Here is a 22,830-nt window from a genome sequence, read left to right on the forward strand (position 1 = left end):
AAATTAGTCAAAGTCGTTTTAGTCAAATTGCCGGTCAACCGCAAGTTAGCGAACCCTCCGAGGGCCTAACACCTTCTCGGAATGTACATTGAACTCGAACCCTTTTTTCAATTGATTTTATCTATTCGAGTCTTTTGAAAAACCTTTTTTTTTTCTTGATTTTTTTACTAAAAAATTAAGTGGCGACTCTGTTCTTTTGAAAATTTGATTTCTCTTAAATCATAAGTTTAATCGATTTTTCGAAACTTAGTCAAATCCATTTTATTTTATTTTCGAGTAAAACACCTAGTATGCTAGCTATAGGAGAAATTTAATTCTCCTCCACATCTTGCCGAACCTTATCTTTAATTCTCCTAGTATGCCAGCTATAGGAGAAAGTTAATTCTCCTCCACATATTGCCGAACCTTATCTCCAAGGAAAAAGAAATCAGCCAAATTGGCACATGGGGTGGGACCCTATGGCAAGTTGTGAAAAAGATTGAGAGCAGGGAAAATGTAATCTTCTACTAGAAAACATGAGAAATACACCCCTTTTATCCATACTCACTTCAACATTTGAAAAAAGAAGAGCATATTTTCTTTCTAGCCATATACATGGATATTGCAGTTCCAATTTTGCAATGGTGTTGTGGTGAGCCTTTGGCTTGGGCATGGGATGAGGTGAAAAAACAGTGTCTCTACTGTATAAAATATAAAGAAAATGCAGAAGCTTTTGAGAGTGATGCCACAGAATTCCTAGAAAAAGTTCAACGCCTCGAAGAGGCTGTCCAAAGAAGTGGACGACACAGCATCAGGGGAGAGCTTCAGAGACAGCTTGGTAAATCCACAGATGTCAAGAATAAGGTGAATGTTCTAACAAGCGATATGGAGACAGCAACAAGTACTGGTTGCATCTCTAACTACAAGCTTAGTAAAAGAATTGTTAAACTGAGAAAAGATATGATGCAGCTGCTACAAGATCCAGAATTCATTTCAGCAGTATCTCTGCAACCACAAGCAATTAGGCCGCCCTCTCGTGTAAAACGGCCTGATGATTTTCTTTATTTCACCTCAAGAAAGCCAACCATGGATGAGATCATGAATGCCCTGAAAGATGAGGGGCGTAGCATTGTACGAGTATATGGGATGGGAGGTGTAGGTAAAACCTACATGGTAAAAGCATTGGCAAGTCGAGCTTTGAAGGAAAAAATTTTTGATCGGGTGGTGGAATCAGTCGTCTCGCAAACTGTTGATTTGAGGAAAATTCAAGGGGACATTGCTCATGGCTTGGGGGTGGAACTTACCTCCACTGAAGTGCAAGATCGTGCGGATGACCTTAGGAACCTTTTCAATGACCATGGTAACATCCTGTTGATCTTGGATGACTTGTGGGAGACAATAAACCTATCAACCATTGGGATACCACAATATTCCGAGCGCTGCAAATGCAAGATCTTAATCACTACAAGGCAGATGAATGTGTGTGACGATCTTGATAGGCAGTACTCCGCCATCCAAATCAATGTCCTTTCAGGCGATGATCCTTGGACATTGTTCACTCAAAAAGCTGGAGATAATCTGAAGGTGCCGCCTGGTTTTGAAGAGATAGGGAAGAAAATTATTGAGGAATGCAGGGGATTACCAATAGCACTTTCGACTATTGGAAGTGCACTGTACAAGAAGGACTTGACATATTGGGAAGCGGCAGCTACACGTCTCCATAGTTCCAAAACTGCATCCATCAAAGAAGATGATCTCAATTCTGTCATCAGAAAATGCATAGAACTGAGCTACAGTTTCTTGCCAAATGATACGTGCAAGCGGATTTTCCAGATGTGCTCCTTCTTTCCTGAAGATTATAATATCCCCAAGGAAACCTTGACAAGGTACGGCATGGGACTGGCATTAATCCCAAACATCGAGAGAGTCAAACAAGCAAGAGGTGATATTCATCAAATAGTCGAAGAACTCAAAGCTGCTTCCTTGCTCTTAGATGGCGATAAGGAGGAGACTGTCAAAATGCACGATGTTATACGTGATATTTCAATACAAATAGGATACAACCAGGAGAAACCCAAGAGCATTGTTAAAGCAAGCATGAAATTGGAGAACTGGCCAGGGGAAATCTTAACCAACTCATGTGGAGCAATCTCACTCATATCAAATCATCTTAAAAAGCTACCTGATAGAGTAGACTGCCCTGAAACTGAGATTCTATTGCTTCAGGATAACAAGAACTTAAGGCTAGTTCCAGATGAATTCTTCCAAGGTATGAGAGCTCTAAAAGTCTTGGATTTTACTGGTGTAAAATTCAAGTCCTTACCCTCCTCAACTCAGCAGTTGTCGCTTCTTCGCTTACTCTCTTTGGATAATTGCAGATTCCTAAAAGATGTATCTATGATAGGAGAACTTAACAGGCTTGAAATTTTGACTCTAAGAATGTCGGGGATCACATCACTGCCTGAAAGTTTTGCAAACTTGAAAGAGCTACGGATTCTAGATATTACATTATCTCTTCAATGTGAAAATGTTCCACCAGGAGTAATATCTAGCATGGATAAGTTAGAAGAGTTATACATGCAAGGCTGCTTTGCAGATTGGGAAATTACAAATGAAAACAGGAAAACTAATTGGGAAATTACAAATGAAAACAGGAAAACTAACTTCCAAGAGATATTGACCTTGGGTAGCTTGACAATCTTGAAAGTAGATATCAAGAATGTTTGTTGCCTACCTCCTGATAGTGTTGCTCCTAATTGGGAGAAATTTGATATATGTGTGAGTGATTCAGAAGAATGCAGGTTGGCCAACGCAGCACAATGGGCCTCATTTACTAGAGGGTTAACCACTGGCGTGAATTTGGAAGCATTTCCAGAATGGTTTAGGCAGGCAGTATCACACAAAGCAGAGAAGCTGAGCTACCAATTTTGTGGGAATTTGAGCAATATTCTACAAGAATACCTCTATGGAAATTTTGATGAAGTGAAATCTCTTTATATAGACCAGTGTGCTGACATTGCCCAATTGATAAAGTTGGGAAATGGATTACCAAATCAGCGAGTGTTCCCTAAACTGGAGAAGCTGAATATTCACCACATGCAAAAAACGGAAGGTATCTGTGCCGAGGAGTTACCACCTGGATCCTTACAACAAGTCAAGATGGTGGAGGTCTCAGAGTGTCCTAAACTGAAAGATTCACTCCTTCCTCCTAATTTAATTCAAAGAATGTCAAATCTTGAAGAGGTTAAGGTAACAGGAACCTCAATCAATGCTGTGTTTGGATTTGACGGCATCACATTCCAAGGTGGACAATTAAGGAAGTTGAAGAGATTGACACTGTTCAATCTTTCTCAACTAACTAGCCTATGGAAGGGTCCTAGTGAATTAGTTATGTTCCACAGGCTAGAAGTTGTTAAAGTGTCTCAATGTGAAAACCTCAGGTATATCTTCCCTTACACCGTTTGTGATTACCTTTGTCATTTACAAGTACTATGGCTAGAAGATTGCAGTGGTTTGGAGAAAGTGATAGGTGGTCACACAGATGAAAATGGAGTTCATGAAGTACCAGAAAGCATAACACTCCCAAGACTAACTACTTTGACGCTTCAACGTCTACCACATCTCACTGATTTCTACACTCAAGAGGCATATTTACGCTGCCCTGAATTGCAAAGACTGCATAAACAGGATTGCAAAAGATTGAGAACTAACCTCTCTGATTACCATAGTGATCAGGAAATCCAAGAAAAGAGCAGCTGAATCGTCAAAAGATTTTCATACTTTTATATAGTTTTGTTTACTGTTTTTTACTTTATTTTTGGGTATATATAGCCCCCTTAAATTAAATTTAGTGTGCTTTACTCATATTTTTCTCTTCCAACAGAGTTTAGGAATATGAAATCTATGTTGCAACTATAGATTAAATTAAAGGATCATTTTGTCGCTGATGACAAGCACAAATACTACCTTACGTCTTTTACCTGCATGGTTTCCTATATATCCATTAGACTGAATGATCAATTTTCAATTTCAACCACTGAGAACAAAATATAATTTATGTTAAAACAGAAATTCGACGGACTAACAACAGAAGTTGCATACATGCTGATAACAACTACGCAAGCCCTAACTGACTATTCAAACAAGTGTATATAGTAGATGAAGTACTTAATTTTTGTTCCAACATCAAACAATGATATTGAACTTCTGTGTGATGTTTAATCTCTGTACTTCCACATCAAGTTCAAATAACTCATTTTGATTCAACGGGTAGAATTCTCGAAAGAGGTCAACCCCATAGCCATTAGCCCTGTCCAAGGATACCAATGTGATCAACATGCTTAGGAAAAGCCAGTGATATTGTTGTTGACAACCCATTAAGAATTCCGTTGGATCAAAATAAGATGGAGAATGCAATTAACTAAGATGTACCTCAAATACATGCAACACACAAGGTTTGTTAGTGGCAGTTTACAGATATTAATCTTGATTCTTAGTTATTTTGTTGTATAAATAATGTTATTTTGTTGTCACCTATAGTATGAAAGAATAAGGTTCTTTCAGTATCTAACAAGAAGGAAATAGCGGAATAGTAACTCAACACAAGGATTTTTAGGTGGAAAACTCCTTGCTAAAGGTTCTTTTGGTAACTCTGAAGAGATGAAGGGACTCGTGTCCCAGTGGCGTGGCCAAATAGACAAAAAGGAGGACGGATACACGGATATGATCTCACAATGTCCTGATCATTACGTAGGAATATTGCTTGGCATCACTAACAACGTAGATAATAACATTGACCACTTGAGTCTATTGGTTAATATGTTTCCATTGCTAATAAATTGTATCTAACTAGTTAAGTTAAGACGTATGTCCTTGACCTCATACAAATTCAACTATACCATTATCCTCATAATTAACAAGTTTCACAAATAATTGAAAGTTTGACTATCCATTAACAAATTGTGGTATCCTTCTCATCAATAAAGAATACTTAGAAGGCTTCAAATTCTAGCAAACAGCAGACAGTTGAGAAATTAAATGAGAAAAGAGAAGCTTCCTTCCAATCAAAAGTAGATATAACTAATAACAAATATCGTTGACTTTGAATAATAAAGACTCGAGAATACTATATATTTTCTCATGAAAGAGCCTCATTTTTTAATTATTCTTTTCTTTTTCACCTATAAGTGAACGACAACAAATAATAATCCTAATAATATTGTTAATTATTAAGGATGTCAAGCCCTTTATCTCTTCTTCTACAATGGCTTTCCTTCTTCTTAATACTCTGTCAAATCTTTTATGCATCTCAAGCTGATCTGGGAACAGCAAGCCAGTATAGCCCACCATACACACGTAAGTTAATTTTCATTGCTTAATTATGTTTCATTATAATAATCCGCGCAATAGTAAGAGTTGTCATCCTATTACTCGAAGCGCTAGTCATGGATTCAATCTGTGAAAATAACAAGGCTATGCACAATAGATCCAATGTGATCGATCTAGTTTCTTGGTTCCCGTGACTAGAAGACCTAGTCATAGATTCAATTGCAACATAAAGCTACATAACATAGAACCAATTTCTCGCTTCTTGCATATAGCAGAATCTTAGAGCATCGTACTACAAGCTTATATATTTCATTCTGAATGATATATATATATCCTTTTTTTTTTTCGTTGTACTAAACGCAGCGAGTGCATGTTTTGGGAGTGATTCAACACAATTTCCATCAAGCAACTTCTTTGCAGCAGCTAGTGAAGGGATTTGGGATGATGGAGCTGCCTGTGGAAGACAATATTTGATAAGTTGCATTAGCTCTGTTTTGCCTAAAGCTTGTAAACCAGGAGAAACTATACAGATCAAAATCGTTGACCGCGCACAAAATCTAACCTCAACACCAACAAGACAAGGAACCACTATGGTCCTTTCTACTGCTGCTCTTGCTGCAATTGCTGATTCAAATGCCCCTTCTCTTAATATCGATTTCCGACAGTAAGTAATCATTCATCCTCTCATTCAATTTAATTATCGCTTTCCTACAAAAAGAAGTAACTAAACTAAGTTTGATTACATGTGCTAAACAAAGTAAATTATTACTACTACTACAATTATTGGAAAGAGATAAAGTAAACAACTTTAACGTGACTAGTGCACATGTGAGAAGTACTTTCTGTTTTTCAATCGGTTTGTCTGATTTTAATTTTAAAATAAAAAGACGCTTAAATTATGTGTGAATTATTAGTTTCATTCCTAAACTAGTGACAGCTTTAAAAAGATCATTTTAATAACTAAACTTAAAAAACACTCTCAATCTTGCAACATGAGTGAAATACACCCCTAAATTCTTGTCAACTTTAGGTGTATTTTCAACACTTCTTTCGTCTTTTTATTAAGAGTGTCATGCTTCTACAAGAGTTTGAAATCAATTGATATGTCATGTGGGTGATCGGAGGTGTATCTAAGTTTAGTTAGTTAAGTAAAAGAGTGTTTTTAAGACGGTCAATAATTCGGGAACGAAACTAATCATTTGCATCAAGTACAAAGGTGTTTTTAATACTTCTCTCTTAAAAATAAAATATGTAAAATGTATGTTAATTTTATGATCTCAAATGAAAGTAAATAAACAAATTGAAACACAAAAAATACTTTAATTAGGTTTAAGTAACATGGAGGAATCTCAACCTATATTGTTGCATCAAGTGTTACATCAAATTAATTATGATCAAGTCGTAGCTATAAATTGAAGTGATTGATACGTCGAACCTAACACCTGTAGTAATTGCAGTGACACTACTGCTACCCCTCAATTTTGATGCAAGTTGTACATAATATTGACCCCGTCAATAGACTGGAATGACATAAAATAAAAAGGGGCCCAACTATGAAAAAGATGGAAATGTGTTTAAAAGGGTATTTAAGGAAAAGAAATAATGAATGCAAATCCTATATAAATAATCCTTTAGGGCCTGTTTGGAAGGACACCCTGTTAATTGAATTTGATGTAATTAGTGTAATTACATTGTCTTGTCTTGTTTGAAAGGACAGGTAATTACTTTATCAGCAGGTAATAGATGTAATTGACAGGGGGTAATTACACTCTACAATTCACAGGCAGAGACTGTGAATTGCTTGTAATTACATGGTGTAATTACCACCTGATTACTTTTAAATTTCTTTTTTTTATTTCTATTTTTTTTTGTTTTAATTTTTTTTACTTCTATTATTTTAAGTTCTTTTTTTATTTTTATTATTCTAAAAATTTGTAAAAGTTTACCTTTTATTTTATATATTTCATTTTCTTCTTGTTCTCAATTGTACTTTACGTGATTCTATGTAATTTTCTCGTATTATCTATTTCTTTATGTCATGCTTATTTTCTCATTAGCATAATTTTATTAGTATTCTAATTTTTAAATTGAAATAGAATTTATTGTTAAGTAAGGTTATAGACTTATGTTTTCTTTATTAAGAAAAAATAAAAATAATTCATATTTATTGCTATGTTGAAATTTGTTATAAGAGTATTATGTTAATTTTTTCGTTTTGAATTTATAACTTATGTTATATTTTCAGTTTCATTTGTTTTAGTAATGTTGAATTTACACTGCACGTCATTTTTTAATTAGACTTGATAGATTATATTTTTGTCAAACATTTCATAATTTATGACATTTTATTTATATATTATTCTTTTTATCAAACATGCATTTCACGATGTTCGTAGAAACTTCATATTTTTAGTTGTTACGATCAATTCAATTGAAATATATTAATTTGAAAAAATATAAATCAATTACATTTTCATAATAGTAGTTACAGAAAATATGTTTATTAATTAATATATTTTCAAAAAAATATATATATCTTAAATATTCAATTTAATGTCATTTATAAAGTTTCTTATTTGTCTAGTATAAATTTTAAATAATTAATTTTTATTTTTAAAATTTATTATAATTTTATGATTGCAATTGTGCATCCAAACAAAACACGTGTAATTACACTGTGGCATCCAAACAAGACATGTGTAATTACACTGTGACATCCAAACAGGATATGTGTAATTACAGTGTAATTACACTGTGGCAATCAAACATGTCAGTGTAATTACTAGACAGTGTAGTTACTAGGCTAATAATTACTACCCTAGTAATTACACCAATTCAATTGCCAAGTGGCTTTCCAAAAAGACCCTTAAGAAAATTATGCATTTCAAATTTTGAACAACATTTCATAAATTTAAATGTTCTAATTTTAACATTGACAGATAAGAACTCTTTGTTACTGCAGGGTCTAGAAGGAAAAAAAAACTAGTATTTTCTTGACGCACCGTTTGGATAATATTTGGTTGAAGTTGAAAAAAAGCAAACAAACAAGTGTTTGAAGTTGAAAAGGAGCACTTGGAAGGAAAATATTGTATTTAGACGTTAATTTTACTTGGATTTTTTTCTTCTAAATTTTGGAAGTAAATCACCATTTCACTTGAAATGGCCCTTAATTTTTAAAATTAGAATTGAGAAGCAAAAATACAAAAAACGATCGTTTGATTTGTAAATAGTATTTCATTATTTGCAAATAATTAGTGTATATGTACCAAAGGCAACAATATGTTGAGCTTGCACTTTTTACGTACCTGGGTTATCATTTAGTGAATCGATTGTATATTAGTAATTAGCCATCCATTATATTTGAAACAAATCTTTATTTGTTCACTTTAGCATATCTAGAGAAGGACAAAAAAAATTATGTTTAATTTTTAGCTTTAATTGTACAATTTTCAAGTCTATTAAAAATTACTATGTAGTAATTAGTATGACTGTATGAGTATCATGGTAAAATATACATTTCATTTGTTATTCTTTAACAAGGATTTTGCTAAAAGTAAATGTGAATGGAGTACTTCTTATACTATATGCTTGGTGTATGCATCTTAAGGGATCATTTGATACATGAACTACATAATTATCTTAATATAATAGTCTTGAAATTATTCCTAGACTAAATTTATCTCACCTAAGAGATAGAATAAAATAATTTCAAGTTGAATGTGATAATGTGGGATATTTTAGGACTAATCATGAGATTAAATTTATATTATATTTGATTGATGGAATAATTTATACTGTCATCAAACACAATATAAATTTTACTTATAATTAATTCTAAAATGTCCCACCTTATTTCACGTATAAGAATGCTAGTCAATGTCTCATCAATGTGTTGGAAGTTAGAAAAGTTGATCCAATAAATTTGATGAAGTCAATGTCGAGATAATTTTGAACATGGAACATCATTTTATGAAGTTAAGAAACACACCTAAACTATATCATTTTTTTGAGTTTCATATCTAAACTATTGAGAATGTGAGTTTCATTCCTAAACTATTACTTTTTAGTTTGAGAAACACACCTTTCTCTTTTTTACCACTTTCATCATAGTGTGTATAATACACTCTCCCTTTTATTTTTTAAAAATGTCACATCACACTTCACATGGACAAAACATTCAACCTTGACAAAAAAATTTTCTTACCCCACTCCATCACTTCCTCTCACCCACCCCCACCCCCCATTCCCGGGCCATTTTTTAAAGTTTTTTTTGTTTAAATTTCTTTTATAAAAGATTTTTTTTTTTTACTTCNCCCCCCCCCCCCCCCCCCCCCCAAATACTAATTTAGATATTACTTTTAAAAAAAGAAACAATTCTACCCACCACACCTAACTCTCCGCTTCCAAATTTTTTTTCATACATATCGAAAATATTTTTTACTTACCGCCGCAAGACATTTTTTTTTTACTTATTTATGTTATATTCGGTACACTAGTAGAATTTTTTTTTCTAAAAATATGTGTACGTACATATCTAACAAAAAATGAAAAAATTGTAAAAAAAATAAAAATGAGGAGCAGAGGGTTAAATAGGATGGGGTAGAATTTTTATTATTTAAAAAATAAAAAAATATCAATTTTTTTTTGGGGGGGAGGGGGGAGGGGGATGAGTGGGTGGTTTTTCTTGGGAGAGGGGGGGAGGGTGAAGTATGAATTTTTTAAAAATATTTTATATAAGAAATTTTTTTAAAAAAGGATGGGGATTGTCCGGGGGGTATGTGGAGGAGGTGGTGGAATGGAGTGGGGTAAGAAAAATAATTTAATTTTTTTTAAAAAAAATATTTTTTTATGGATGATAATACTTTAACCTTTAATTTTTAATTAATATTAATAGTTAATTATTTAATTTTTTGTCAAGGTGTAATACTTTATCCGTGTGGAATGTCATGTGTCAAGATTTTTCTAAATAAAAGAGAGAGTGTATTACACACACCATTAAGGTGTGTTTCTCACACTAAAAAGTGATAGTTTAGGTACGAAATTCACACTTTCAATAGTTTAAGTATGAAACTAAAAAAAATGGGATAGTTTAAGTATGTTTTTGACACTTATCTCTAAAATATAAAGACAAACGTGCATCGATAGAAAACAAGGCAAGTTGTTGCTACACCTAATAATAGTCGGCTGGAACGTGTTTTGAGAGAAATAAATTAGTATTGGCTCAATTTATTTGAAAAAATATTAGATTATTGTGTTTCATTTGAAAACATTTGCTGATTAGGTGAATTATGGTTTCAAAAAAATCAGCAAATTTTATTTGACTTCCTAAACTATGGATAACACTAATATAGCAGTCTTAACGATACACCAAGTTGTGCAATAGTTTGAAGAGTAACTTGTTGATGAATAATATAAATTAAAAATAGAGAACAATAAGATCAACCGCTCTCAATTTTGCCGATCCGATTAGTTTGAAAATTTAAGATTGAATATCTAAAGACCTTTTTAAATTGAGCAACTTTCACATATAGCAAACACAAAAATCATATTTGTATGTATAACTATAGTTTGCATAATTGCGTTCCGTAGCAAACTTTATATTTGTTATGGCTATTAATATGTATATTTTGCTATACATATATACAAAAGAAGCAATTGTATAATCTGTTTCTGTATACATATACAAAAAGAATCAATTGTATAATTTGTGTTTGTATAAAGCGAGAAAAGAGAGAAAGACAAAAGAAAACTGGGCAGGGAAAAATCTGTATTTGTATAATCATATGTGTATAGGACGAAAATATATGTATTTGTATATACAATTTTCTCTCGCTTCATACAAATACAATGTATACATTGTGTTTGTATAAAGTGAGAGAGGCGAGTGAGAGTAGCGTGCGAGATTTGGGAGAAGGTGTTGGGTTTTAAAAGGTGTGAATGGAAAATGAAGAGTTGCGACTTTTATGAAGAGTTGTGACTTTGATGAAAAGTTGCGACTATTATGAAGAGTTGTGACTTTTATCAAAAGTTGCGACTTTCATGAAAAGTTGTGACTTTTATGAAAGGTGATGACCTTTCCGGAAGATTGTGACTTTTCAAAGGTTTGTGGCCTTTTCGGTAAGGCACAATAAAAACATTTTCACAGTACCCTCTGTTTTCTATAAATTGAGGAATTTCCTCTCATTTTAAAAGAACCAATTTCTGGACTTCTTCTTCTACTACTAAATCTAGTATTTTAAGTGTACTTTACTGCCGTTGAGTGGCTCGCTGACACCAGCGTTTTGGGTATCAATACACTGGTGATTGAGATCATTCTATCCTAGGAGGACATATTCCAAATCAAACCTCGGATACTAGAGGGGAATAATTTCCTTAAGGGGACACTGTGCATTCAGTGGACTTGATCTTCTTTCTATTTTTCCAGACTCTGGTATGTGTTACAGATTTTAGATTTGTGAATTAATTTATGTTCTTCTGTTCTTCACTGGTTCATTAAACTTTGGTAACTTCGTGTTTCTGCAAAGTTTGTTGGAATCAGTAAGATTCTTTAAACACAGATTGACAACAATTCTTCTTTTATATTTTTTCTAATCTGTTTCTGATTCTAGTTTCTCTACTAGTTTTAATTTTCTAGTTGTGAAAATGTTCTTAAACTTTATTGTGTCTTACCAAGTTCTTCAAAGTTTTGTTCTAAGTATCTTAGGAATACAAGATGAACAACAACCTTAAAGAAATTACTATACTGTTGGTGTTTCTTGTATTCTACTGATTGAGAGAAATAGATCATGGAAATAGAAGATTAATGCATTACTTCTCCTGAATTCAGTGCTTTGTTTGGCAAGGTCGAAGTGAGAATATACAGAAAAAGTGATGGTATTCCGATTAAAAATTACACCAGGTAACCTATATTGTTGCGATTGAGTGTTACATCAAATTAATTATGGTCAAGTCGTAGCTATAAATTGAAGTGATTGTTACGTGGAACCTAACACCTATAGCAATTACAGTTGCACTACTGCTACCCCTCAATTTTGATGCAAGTTGAACATAATATTGAGTATTGACCCCGTCAAGTCGTCAACTAGTAAAGCAATAGACTGGAAAGACAAAAAAAAAAAAGGGGGGGGGGGNAACTATGAAAAAGATGGAAATGTGTTTAAAAGGGTATTAAAGGAAAACAAATAATACTGGTAAGTACTCTTTCATTCTTAATCAAGAGATTTTAAGTTCGAATTTCCTTAGGTACTAAATTGCCTTTGTTAGGAAGTGTTTTACCCCTATGAAACTTTTCGGTGAAAATCCAGATTTAGTCGGTCTCCAATGTACTAGACATCGGATGGTAAACCAAAAACAAATAATGAATGCAAATCCTATATAAAATAATCCTTTAAGAAAATGTTGCATTTCAAATTTTGAACAACATTTCATAAATTTAGATGTTCTAATTTTAACACTGACAGATAAGAGCTCTTTGTTACTGCAGGGTCTAGAAGAAAAACAAATTAGTATTTTCTTGACGCACCGTTTGGATAATATTTGATTGAAGTTGAAAAAAAAAAGCAAGTGTTTGAAGTTGAAAAGGAGCATTTGGAAGGCAAAAAAAAGTATTTAGACGTAAATTTTACTTGGATTTTTTTCTTCGAAATTTTGCAAGTAAATCACTATTTCACTTGAAATGGCCCTTAAATTTTTTGAAACTAGAATTGAGAAGCAAAATACAAAAAAAAAAACAAAAAAAACGAACGTTTGATTTGTAAAATATTATTTCATTATTTGCAAATAATTAGTGTATATGTACCAAAGGCAACAATATGTTTGGCTTGCACTTTTTACGTACCTGGGTTATCATTTAGTGAATCGATTGTATATTAATTAGCCATCCATTATATTTGAAACAAATTTGTATTTGCTCACTTTAGCATGTCTAGAAAAGGACAAAAAAAATAATGTTTAATTCTTAGCATTAACTATTCATTACAAAACAATTTTCAAGTCTATTAAAGATTACTATGTACTCCCTCTGTCCACAATTGTTTGTCAGGGTAAGATCATGTACATCCTTCAAGGAAAATTTAATACAAGGTGTAATTTGACTAATATAACCCTACTATATCAAGAATACCAAAAGTCTACATAACTTTTCAATTGAACAACACAATCATTAAGGGTAGAATTGGAAAAAAGTGACTAATCATTTCTTGATTGTTTAAATTGACAATTAATCTTGGACATCTATTTTTAGTATACCTGCCAAACAATTGTGGATGGAAGGAGTAGTAACTAGTATGAGTATCATAGTTAAATATACATTTCATTTATTATTCGGAGTTTGCTAAATCCATTAAACAAGTAAATGTAAATATGGGGAGTACTTCTTATACTATATGCTTGGCGTATGCATCTTAAGGGATCATTTGATACATGAACTACATAATTATCTTAATATAATAGTCTTGGAATTATTCTTAGACTAAATTTGAAATAAATAATTTCAAGTTGATGTGATAAGGTGGGATATCTCAGGATTAATCCTAAGATTAAATTTATATTGTATTTGATTGACGGGATAAATTTATACCGTCATCAAACACAATATAAATTTTATCTCATAATTAATTCTAAAATATCCCATCTTATTCCACAAATAAGAATGTTAGTCAATGACACAATGTGTTGGGAGTAAGAAAAGTTGATCCGATTAATTTGATGAAGTCGATTTTGAGATAATTTTGAACATTGAACATCATTTTATGAAGTTAAGAAAATACATTAAAATATAAAGGCAAACGTGCATCGATAGAAAACAAGGCAAGTTGTTGCTACACCTAATAATAGTCAGCCGGAACGTGTTTTGAGAGAAATAAATTAGTATTCGCTCAATTTATTTGAAAAACAATATTAGATTGTTGTGTTTCATTTGAAAACATTTGCTGATTAGGTGAATTATGGTTTAAAAAGAAATCAGCAAATTTTATTTTACTTGCTAAACTATGGATAACACTAATATAGCAGCCTTAACGATACACCAATTTGTGCAATAGTTTGAAGAGTAATTAAAATAGAGAACAATAAGATCAACCGCTCTCGATTTGGCTGATCCGATTGGTTTGAAAATTTAAGATTGAATATCTAAATACCTTTCTAAATTGGGTGGGTTTTTCAAACTTCTCTTAAATTATACTCTCTCCATTTACTTTTAATTTTTAAAGTCAAACAATAAAAATTTTGACTAATATTTTACGATATATTTTTTTCATCATATTGATATGCAAAAAATTGCAATTTATAGTACTATTCATATAGTTTTTGAATATCTAATTTTTTTATTTAAAAAATTAATCAAATTGACTTTCGAAAATTGTCATTTTTGTTATCTTGGTAATCTTCTATGGTCACTTCTCTCAGCTTCACATTGTTAATTTCCAAACAATTGACCATAAAATGTCTTTAGTTCAAAATTAGGGCAACCATCTAATACTTTTTTTTTATAGAACCATCTGTCAATTTCAAATCCTCAAGTGAAAGAGAAATCAAATTACTCCAAGTAACCGTAACTGGCATTTGCTTAAAACAGAAATTCCTCAACACAATGTATTCTTATATTATATTCTTCTGAGTCTTCGTAATTTTGAAATACAAGAGTAAAACCTTCAACATTAGCATCGTTAATTGTAAAATGTACACATAAATCAACAACTTTAAGAAGATTTTTAAAAGAAGCTTATTAGAGACTGAAACAGGCATCCAAAGAAACTGTCATCGCTTAGATAATACACTGGTTCTCACTACTTTTATATATTTGAAAATTATATGAAAAAAAATATCAATCACGATGATTAACAACTTAATATATTTAAAAAAACATATGGAAAATATGATTTGACTCTTGAAATGGGAAATAACATATATTATTTGAAGTGAAAATGATGTAAAAAGTATTATAAATCTCAATATTAACAACTTCAAATATTTTTAAAAAATTGACTGATTCTTGAAATTTCATCTATGCCACATAAATTGAACAAAATGGGGTAATATATATTGTGAAAATTACATAAAAAGTATTTCTAGAAATTACAATAATTAATAATTTAAAATATTAAACAATCGTAAAAAAAATTAGACGATTGTCCAAATTTCATCTATGTCACACAAACTAAGACATGGAGGAACATGCATTCGGCTTACGATGGCACAAACTTCTATATCTAGTATAATAAAGTGGGATAGAAAAGGTGATGTGGATCATTTAAATGAATGACACGTGTATTTTTTGCTTTGTGTTGCACATTAGTTTTGTATAAAAATATGTATATTTTGTGTATTAATTTTAACATAAAAATATGCATTCATCAACTAGTGTGTTGACTTTCTATAAGTTCTCTTGTATATATACAAAACAAGATGTTAATTCAAGATCTTTTTTATCTCATTTTTGCTCGTTAATTTGAATGCTTACTGCTCTGATTGTGTAGAAATGGGTAGTTGGAGACGCTTCAATATTGTCTAGGAAAGGGGATACCTTATGGGAAATAATAAAAGTAAATACAAATACTTTGTGCGTATATATTGATATGATGAAAGAGTTTGTTAATGAGACAAACCCTTTTCGCTAGGTCCTAAAGATTCCCAAATGAGTTTTAAGTATATTGTAATTTGGTAATGTATGTGAACTAAATAACAATAACATACCTAGTGAAATAACATATCTAGTGAAATTCAATATGTGAGGTCTAAAAGGTAGAGCGTATGCAGAGTTAATTATCTCTACCTCATGAAGGTAGAAATGTTGTTTCCAGAGGACCCTCGGATACAACAAATCAAAGTAGATATGAAAAGAAAAAAACAATAGTGAAAGAAACACGACAACTAATTAAGGGAAACGATAACAACAACAAAAAATACAGTAAACAACAAAGTATGATAGAAATAAAAAGAAATACACTACAAAAATAGGACTAATTCTATGATAAACAACACCTACCTACGAACTAAGTTAAAAATGTTTTGTTCTTTTTCCTGAACTTAGCCTATGAATTACACACAATTTCAATTTTGTATTCTACCTATAGTGTAGAGTTATGTACTATGTTAGTGTACATAAGTTAAATCCGTTACTTATTCCTGGTATACCAAATAAAGTTGTTGATTCTTTCAAATTTCTTTTCTTGTTTTCAGTTAACTACTTCTAATTGTGTACAGAGTGTTACTTAGACATGAAGAACTACTAATAACTCCTTATATACTGACAAGTGCAATCCAAGATCTTGTTTATCAGCTCAAATCCAGTTTCAAACATAAAGTAACAAATGCCAAGTATGTTGCAATTAATACAAATGAAGGGGCCCAAGCTTATTGATAAGAAAAGATAACTGAAGCGTGTGGAGAGGATCTTGGAAAGCTTTGGAACTCCTGTGACATTTTAACATAATCCAAAGACCCATTACTCCCTTGGAATGTGGCAACAATGACAAACTTTTCTAGCACAATTGCATGCTTGAGCAAGTATTTTACCAATGGCAGCACAAATTCATAAAAGTTTAGGATCTTGATGGTCTTCAGATGTAGAAATGAGCAGTTAAAATTATGTGTCTCAAACCTCCTGATCTGTTCATCCTCATTTGTGTACCTTAAGAGCAGGTCATGTAGGAAAGAATCCGTTATATTAACCTATTGTTAACAATAGATAGAAGCAGGAAGCCAAGGAGTTGATTGTGGATAAAACAAAAATGTGATGAATTTTTAAATTCAACATCTAGTGCTTAGCACATGTTACAATGTGTTACAGGCAAACATAAAAAGATATTCAAAGCATCTGATCATTTATCCTCTCACATGAAGGTAAGTACTACCACTTGTTAAACATCTTTTTCCAACAACTACAAAAAGTTTACTCATAGAGTCTAATGTGATAGTGACAACATGAATCAAAGCAAACACAAAAGCGGAACTGTTTTTATGAAGGAAAATAAATTGAGAGAGCAAAAAAGTTCTTCTGAATGTCTTACACGAAAAAGGAATAATAAGCATGAAGTTGCGACAGATTTAACAAAGAGAAATCATAAACTTTTGAGACAAGAAAAGCAGAATTTGAACAAAAATATGACTGAAGCATTTGTACTTTCATATGGGCTTAAATGGTGTCTTGAACATAGTACTAGAAGCGTTTGGGTGGAAGCAACTACTTACTTATCGTGAATGTTGTGAAGTGAGTTGCAAAACCTTATTGGCAATATGAACCGATTATTGAAAAGATTAAAGAGTTGATTCATAAGTCAAGGTGACACACTATTACTGAGAAGCCAATGGTGTGGCTGATTCTTAAGTTGGATACAGCCACCTATTGGACGCAAAGAAGGGTTGACAAATGGAAGCTCCCTTCCTGATTAGATCTTTTTGTGAGCTCACATGTTACTTGAGAAAACTTCTCACTGTTTCTCCATTATCAAGTTCTTATGGAAACAACGCACAAGAAAGCAAGCAAGTCTCCACAAATTAGAAGCTATTGTATAGATCATCAAGTACATATAGATCTTCTCATCAGTCAAATAACCCCTCCTTGTAACCTTTTAGCATTACATGTGAAGTATATCGCAAAGGTGATTTCTTTCCACATATCAGAAATATGTAGATATATATCGTCATCTTATTCCATTAATAGTTGTTTGATATTGTTAACATGAAGTAACAAAAGAAAAGGTTCAAAGGGAACTTACTCTTGATTCTTTGTACCCGTCAATGACTAAAGTCTCAAGATTCGATGAACTCTGTAGAAAACTGCAAATTCAAGGGAAATCCAATTGCCTCAAGGTTGTGCTAAGTTGTAAGAATTTCCAGCTTGATGGTGGAGGTTGCCACCCTTCCAATTCCAGTATGGACAGGTACTTATAAACCACATAGACAAACTAGAATATGTCAAAACAAGGAAATAATGCATACTTAACAATGACATGCAAATTGTTAAATAGTGTTCAAGAATGGTTTCGAGATACAAAAATGGACTTTTAAACACTTTAAAAAACCATTCACATGACCCTAAGATTATCATCAATGTATAAATGAATCTAAGTTTTACAAACTATTTATTCTCAATGTTCATCATCCAAAATTTTGTCCAAAAGGTCTTGTTTCAATCACCTGCCACTTTGCAACTAGATCAGTACAAGAATGTGATTATTCAGTACTTACCAAATTGGTTATTGGAATATCCAAAACACTGTCACTACTAAATTGAAAAAAATAATAATTGAATTTTGGATAGTGAAGAATATGAATAACCGACGAGAGGGAGTTGCTCGGATGGTAAGCACCCCTCACTTCCAATCTGAAGGTTGCGAGTTTGAGTCACCAAGGGAGCAAAAAGGGGGGTGGGAGCTCCTAGGGAGGGTAAAAAAAAAAAAGAGTATGAATAACCTCGATGCATCAGGGACCTAATTCAAGCTTCTCGATATGGGCAACATTGTCAAAAAGTTCAAGTAGATTCCTTCCTCTTCCTCTGCAATGGTACCTCCGCTTCACCCTCTTCAAAAGCAAAATTAAAATCAAAATTAAGAACTGCAGTGACAAGGGAAGCCACATTTCTCAAGCTTATCCCATGGCACGATCCTAGAATTTTTAAATTTTGAATATATGGGGCTATTATTTCAAGCCATACAGCACGTTCATCATCATGGTTTAAGTTTTCTATGACCAATTTTCTCGACTTCACATTACAGATTTCCAGACCACGAAATCCAAAAAAATGGTAGAATTTCAAGCACTCCAAGTTAGGGCAACCAGATAATATTTTTTCCATGACATCATCCGTCAAATACGTGTAACTAAATGAAAGAGAAACGATACCACTCCAGTTCACATTAGCTAAAGGGTTTAATTGTACAGAACCCTAAATCCAAATTCCTCCACGACTTAAATCTTATATGCAAACTGAGGAAACTCATATCCAGACTCACATTCAAGTTCAAAATCTTCAACATTTGCTAGTTTAGTTGCAAAATATATCCATAAATCGATATCCTTAACAAACCTCTCCGTCCTAGGAAAATTGACAATCAACTTGAACTTTCTGATTTTCTGGCAAGACCTCCAATAATGAAGCTCTCTATGCGTGGAAATTACGAAATCGCGCATACCCTTTTTACGGGGGGGCCAGAATAGGAGGAATTTTCATGGAACATGAAATCGAGTGACACTGGAACAGACATCCAAAGAAACTGCCATCCCTTATATAATACACTGGTTCTCACTACATTTTTACTATCTTCAGTGTCTTCACACAACATAGATAGAATGTGAATTAGGATTGAGTCGGGCAAATCGCTGAGTCGGTCTTCTCTCGGCTTGATTTTCTTCGCCATTGGAGATTGGAGAAGGAGAAATGAAGAACTAATTTGGGGATTAGGGATTTGGGCTATCACATTATGGCGGGTCAAATTAAATTGGGTCTGATTTATATACTCTGTTATGGGAGGGCTATCTGCTTTGGCATATAAGGGCATTATGGTCTTTTCTGGTGATTTCTCTGTTTTAGTTTATTTAACTTAGAGCTTGTTTGACATTGTTGTCGAAGGTCAAAGTAACTTATTTTGGAAAAATGGAGTGTTTGGATAATTAGTAAAACTGATTTTAAATAGAAACAAAAGGGGTAACACTTTTTCTATCGTTGACAAGAAGCTGAAAATTTATGCTTCTTAAGAAGAACAAAATATCCTTGTCATATATACATATTTACCGATATATCTCCTATATTTATTTATTTTGTGATGAATTTTTCGTATGTAATGGTTTAATTTGTGATATGATTTTTAAATTTATTTATGTCACGACCCGAGCCTACACTCTGGACGTGGCCGGCACTCGAAGACCATTGCTGGTCCCCAAGTGAACCCTCATCCTGGCTGACTACAAGTGAAAACTGATTCAAGCATACAAAGCTTAAAAACTGAAATAAAAGTTCATAAAACTTAAATAGAAAGCTTTAACTCAAAAGAAAACTCCGAATAAAATAAATTATTCAACTCGCCATAAAATAGGCAACTTAAGTCTTTAAAACATTTAATAAAATAAATGAATAATACAGACTTCTCAACTATATTGACTATCTATGAAGCCTCTAACTGATAAAGATGGAAGTCGGGACAAGATCCACGACATCCTGACTAAATTGAAAAGTAAATGAAATCCTCCGGAAACAAGGAGGCTCACCATAGCTAACTCGAACTCCCGGATGTATCAATGAAGCTCATGTTGATGATCTTGAATACCTGTGTGTGCATCATGAGAAGATGCAGGCCAAATGGCTCAGTACGTGGAATGTACGAGCATGTAAGGGGAATTCTAAAACATAAACATAAGCTTAAAACTTGATAAAAAGGAAACATACTTACCTCTTCTCAAACTTACTCAACTCAAGGAATACTCAAGGATACTCAAAACTACTCAAACTTACTCAACTCAGAAGTACTCAAGGATAAGATACTCAACTCAAAGATATGTTATTCGACTCTGGGTACTTAACTCAATATGACTGAACTCATTTCAATATAAATCAATTTAAAATAAGTGCAATATAAAGAAACAAACTATTTAAAAACATGTTGTAAACTCTATGTGTATGCAATGAAGCAACATAACTCTGAAATGTATGTAAAAATACAATAAACTGATGTATATAAAAATACAATAACTTCTGTGGGAGTTTCTCTAACCGACAACCATCACATAGGAGCTATGGTGATGATACAACGATCTCCCTCACGCTGCCAGCGCATCTTATACCCGGCCAAAGGTATAGAACCTGAACTGCCTAATGGATCCACTAGTCTATATGAAAAGGGCTCATCTAAAAAGTATGACCCTTTTCTACCCATGATGGCTACATGGTTTATGGGGTCTGTGAGTTGTCTGAACTCTCCCCTATATCGGTGCTTAATACTACTCCAAAAATATACTAGCTCTTATGTTTTAAAAACATACTTCTTTCTGTTGATTTGAGATTAGTGCTCAAAAACTTAGCTCAAAGGCTATCTTGGAAATCTCAGTTTCCCTTCTTGCTTCATTTAGAAAGCTATTACTCTTTTTTGAAAACTAGCCCGAAGGCTCTTTGGAAATCTCAGTTTTCGTTCTTATTTAAATGTGAAAACATTTTTAAATCTCTTTGGGAATACATAGTTCCCATATACTTCTTTGAAGAAAAGAACTTCAACTTTACATCTTTACTGAACTCAAAACTCAAGTCTTAAAACAAAGTTTAAAAATTTGTAAAAAGACTTCTTAAAATATGGTTCATGCCGAATTATGGACTTGAACGACTCAATGCAAGGTTTTCAATAACCATAGATAAAACTCAAATACTTGGAACTCAAGAACTTCATTGATACTACTCATTTTCAAGAATGCTCAACTCAGAGTTCATGCGAAATTATGAGCATGAACTACTCAACTCAAGGATTCAAATATACTTCTCATCTCAAGATTGTTCGACTTATAGGGTTCATGCGGAATTATGGGCATGAACAATTCAACTCAAGGACTTCATGGGTAACATGTAATAGTTCCATGATTATAAATATAATGTCACAGGGGATTAGGAACTCAATACTTAGAACTTGAAGATACTACTCCTCTCAAAGGTACTCAACTGATGAAGTTCATGCGGAAGTTATGGGCATGAACGACTCGACTCAAGGGTCAAAAATATCAATAAGGAACTCATGTATATGGACTCTTCTCATTCTCATACTTACTTACTCAAAACTTTAACTCAAATCGACGATGGATCTCAAGGGATTCAGAATTGAACTCAAAGGCTTCCTTGAACTCTACTCTTAACTCTCTCTTGAATTTGAATTATGAATTCAAGAGTTATGATTCATGATATGAAGGATCTCAATAACAATATAGCTATTCGATAATTAGGAATAGAACTTTTAAAAGAAACATGAATGCAAGAACTCAAAATCAACTTGTCTCAAGAATACTCAAATCTAGGGAAAGTATCCTAGATTATTCTTTTACTGATCTGAAAGTAGATGTAGGGCGTGAGGACGAACTAGTCCAACACTATGATAGCCTTACATACGTAGAAGAAAAAGATTCTTGAATAATCTTGAAGAATCTTTAAGAATCTTGAAGAAGAACTTGATTAGAAGCCTTGAAACCCTAAGCTTGAAGGTAAACAATTATCAAGAAAACCTTTCTTGAGATTCTTTTCTTGAAATCTCTATGGCCAAGAATTATGATTTTCATTAGTGGAGATGAAAATCTGATTGTTTTGGGCCTTTTATTAGTCAAGAAATTCGTTTATGGTTTTCTTGGAGGTAAAAGGCAAAAACGACTCTTTTTAATATTTTTCCGTCGGCTAATTCGTAACTGCACTTTATAGGTTACTAAAATAGTCATAACGTTTTACTCAGAAATTGGATTGACGCGAAATTGGTGCGGTTGGAAAGTAGATTCAATTACCTTTAATTGGATAGGTTATGGCTCACGTAACTCTTAATATTCTAAGAGATATGGTCGTTT

The 22,830-nt window shown here is 32.7% G+C and overlaps 2 protein-coding genes and 1 pseudogene across 3 annotated transcripts; 2 read left to right on the plus strand and 1 right to left on the minus strand.

Annotated features, from left to right (window-relative positions):
- The first annotated feature begins 479 nt into the window (after positions 1 to 479).
- Positions 480 to 3,930, plus strand: LOC125841722 (probable disease resistance protein At4g27220). Its single transcript, XM_049520892.1, has one exon. It carries the CDS (start codon positions 595 to 597, stop codon positions 3,736 to 3,738), a length of 3,144 nt encoding a protein of 1,047 aa, XP_049376849.1. The 5' UTR covers positions 480 to 594; the 3' UTR covers positions 3,739 to 3,930.
- A 1,208-nt stretch (positions 3,931 to 5,138) lies between these two features.
- Positions 5,139 to 12,843, plus strand: LOC125841740 (EG45-like domain containing protein). Of its 2 annotated transcripts, none has more exons than XM_049520917.1 (3): positions 5,139 to 5,334; positions 5,671 to 5,971; positions 12,791 to 12,843. In XM_049520917.1, exons 1-3 carry the CDS (start codon positions 5,214 to 5,216, stop codon positions 12,795 to 12,797), a joined length of 429 nt encoding a protein of 142 aa, XP_049376874.1. In that variant the 5' UTR covers positions 5,139 to 5,213; the 3' UTR covers positions 12,798 to 12,843. The 2 variants fall into 2 exon arrangements, with proteins under 2 accessions (XP_049376874.1, XP_049376873.1); XM_049520916.1 differs by lacking the exon at positions 12,791 to 12,843 and adding an exon at positions 8,270 to 8,675.
- Positions 12,844 to 16,512: 3,669 nt separating this feature from the next.
- On the minus strand, positions 16,513 to 19,527 carry LOC125841746 (uncharacterized; annotated as a pseudogene).
- Positions 19,528 to 22,830: the final 3,303 nt, after the last annotated feature.

This window comes from Solanum stenotomum, chromosome 10 (genome assembly GCF_019186545.1).
Source record: "Solanum stenotomum isolate F172 chromosome 10, ASM1918654v1, whole genome shotgun sequence".
Lineage (NCBI taxonomy): Eukaryota > Viridiplantae > Streptophyta > Magnoliopsida > Solanales > Solanaceae > Solanum > Solanum stenotomum.

Bases quoted from the DNA above. Each gene is read 5' to 3' on its own strand.
- LOC125841722 (XM_049520892.1), top strand. From the start codon at position 595: ATGGATATTGCAGTTCCAATTTTGCAATGGTGTTGTGGTGAGCCTTTG.
- LOC125841740 (XM_049520917.1), top strand. From the start codon at position 5,214: ATGTCAAGCCCTTTATCTCTTCTTCTACAATGGCTTTCCTTCTTCTTA. The intron at 5,335-5,670 runs GTAAGTTAATTT...TACTAAACGCAG, and splicing joins GTATAGCCCACCATACACAC to CGAGTGCATGTTTTGGGAGT.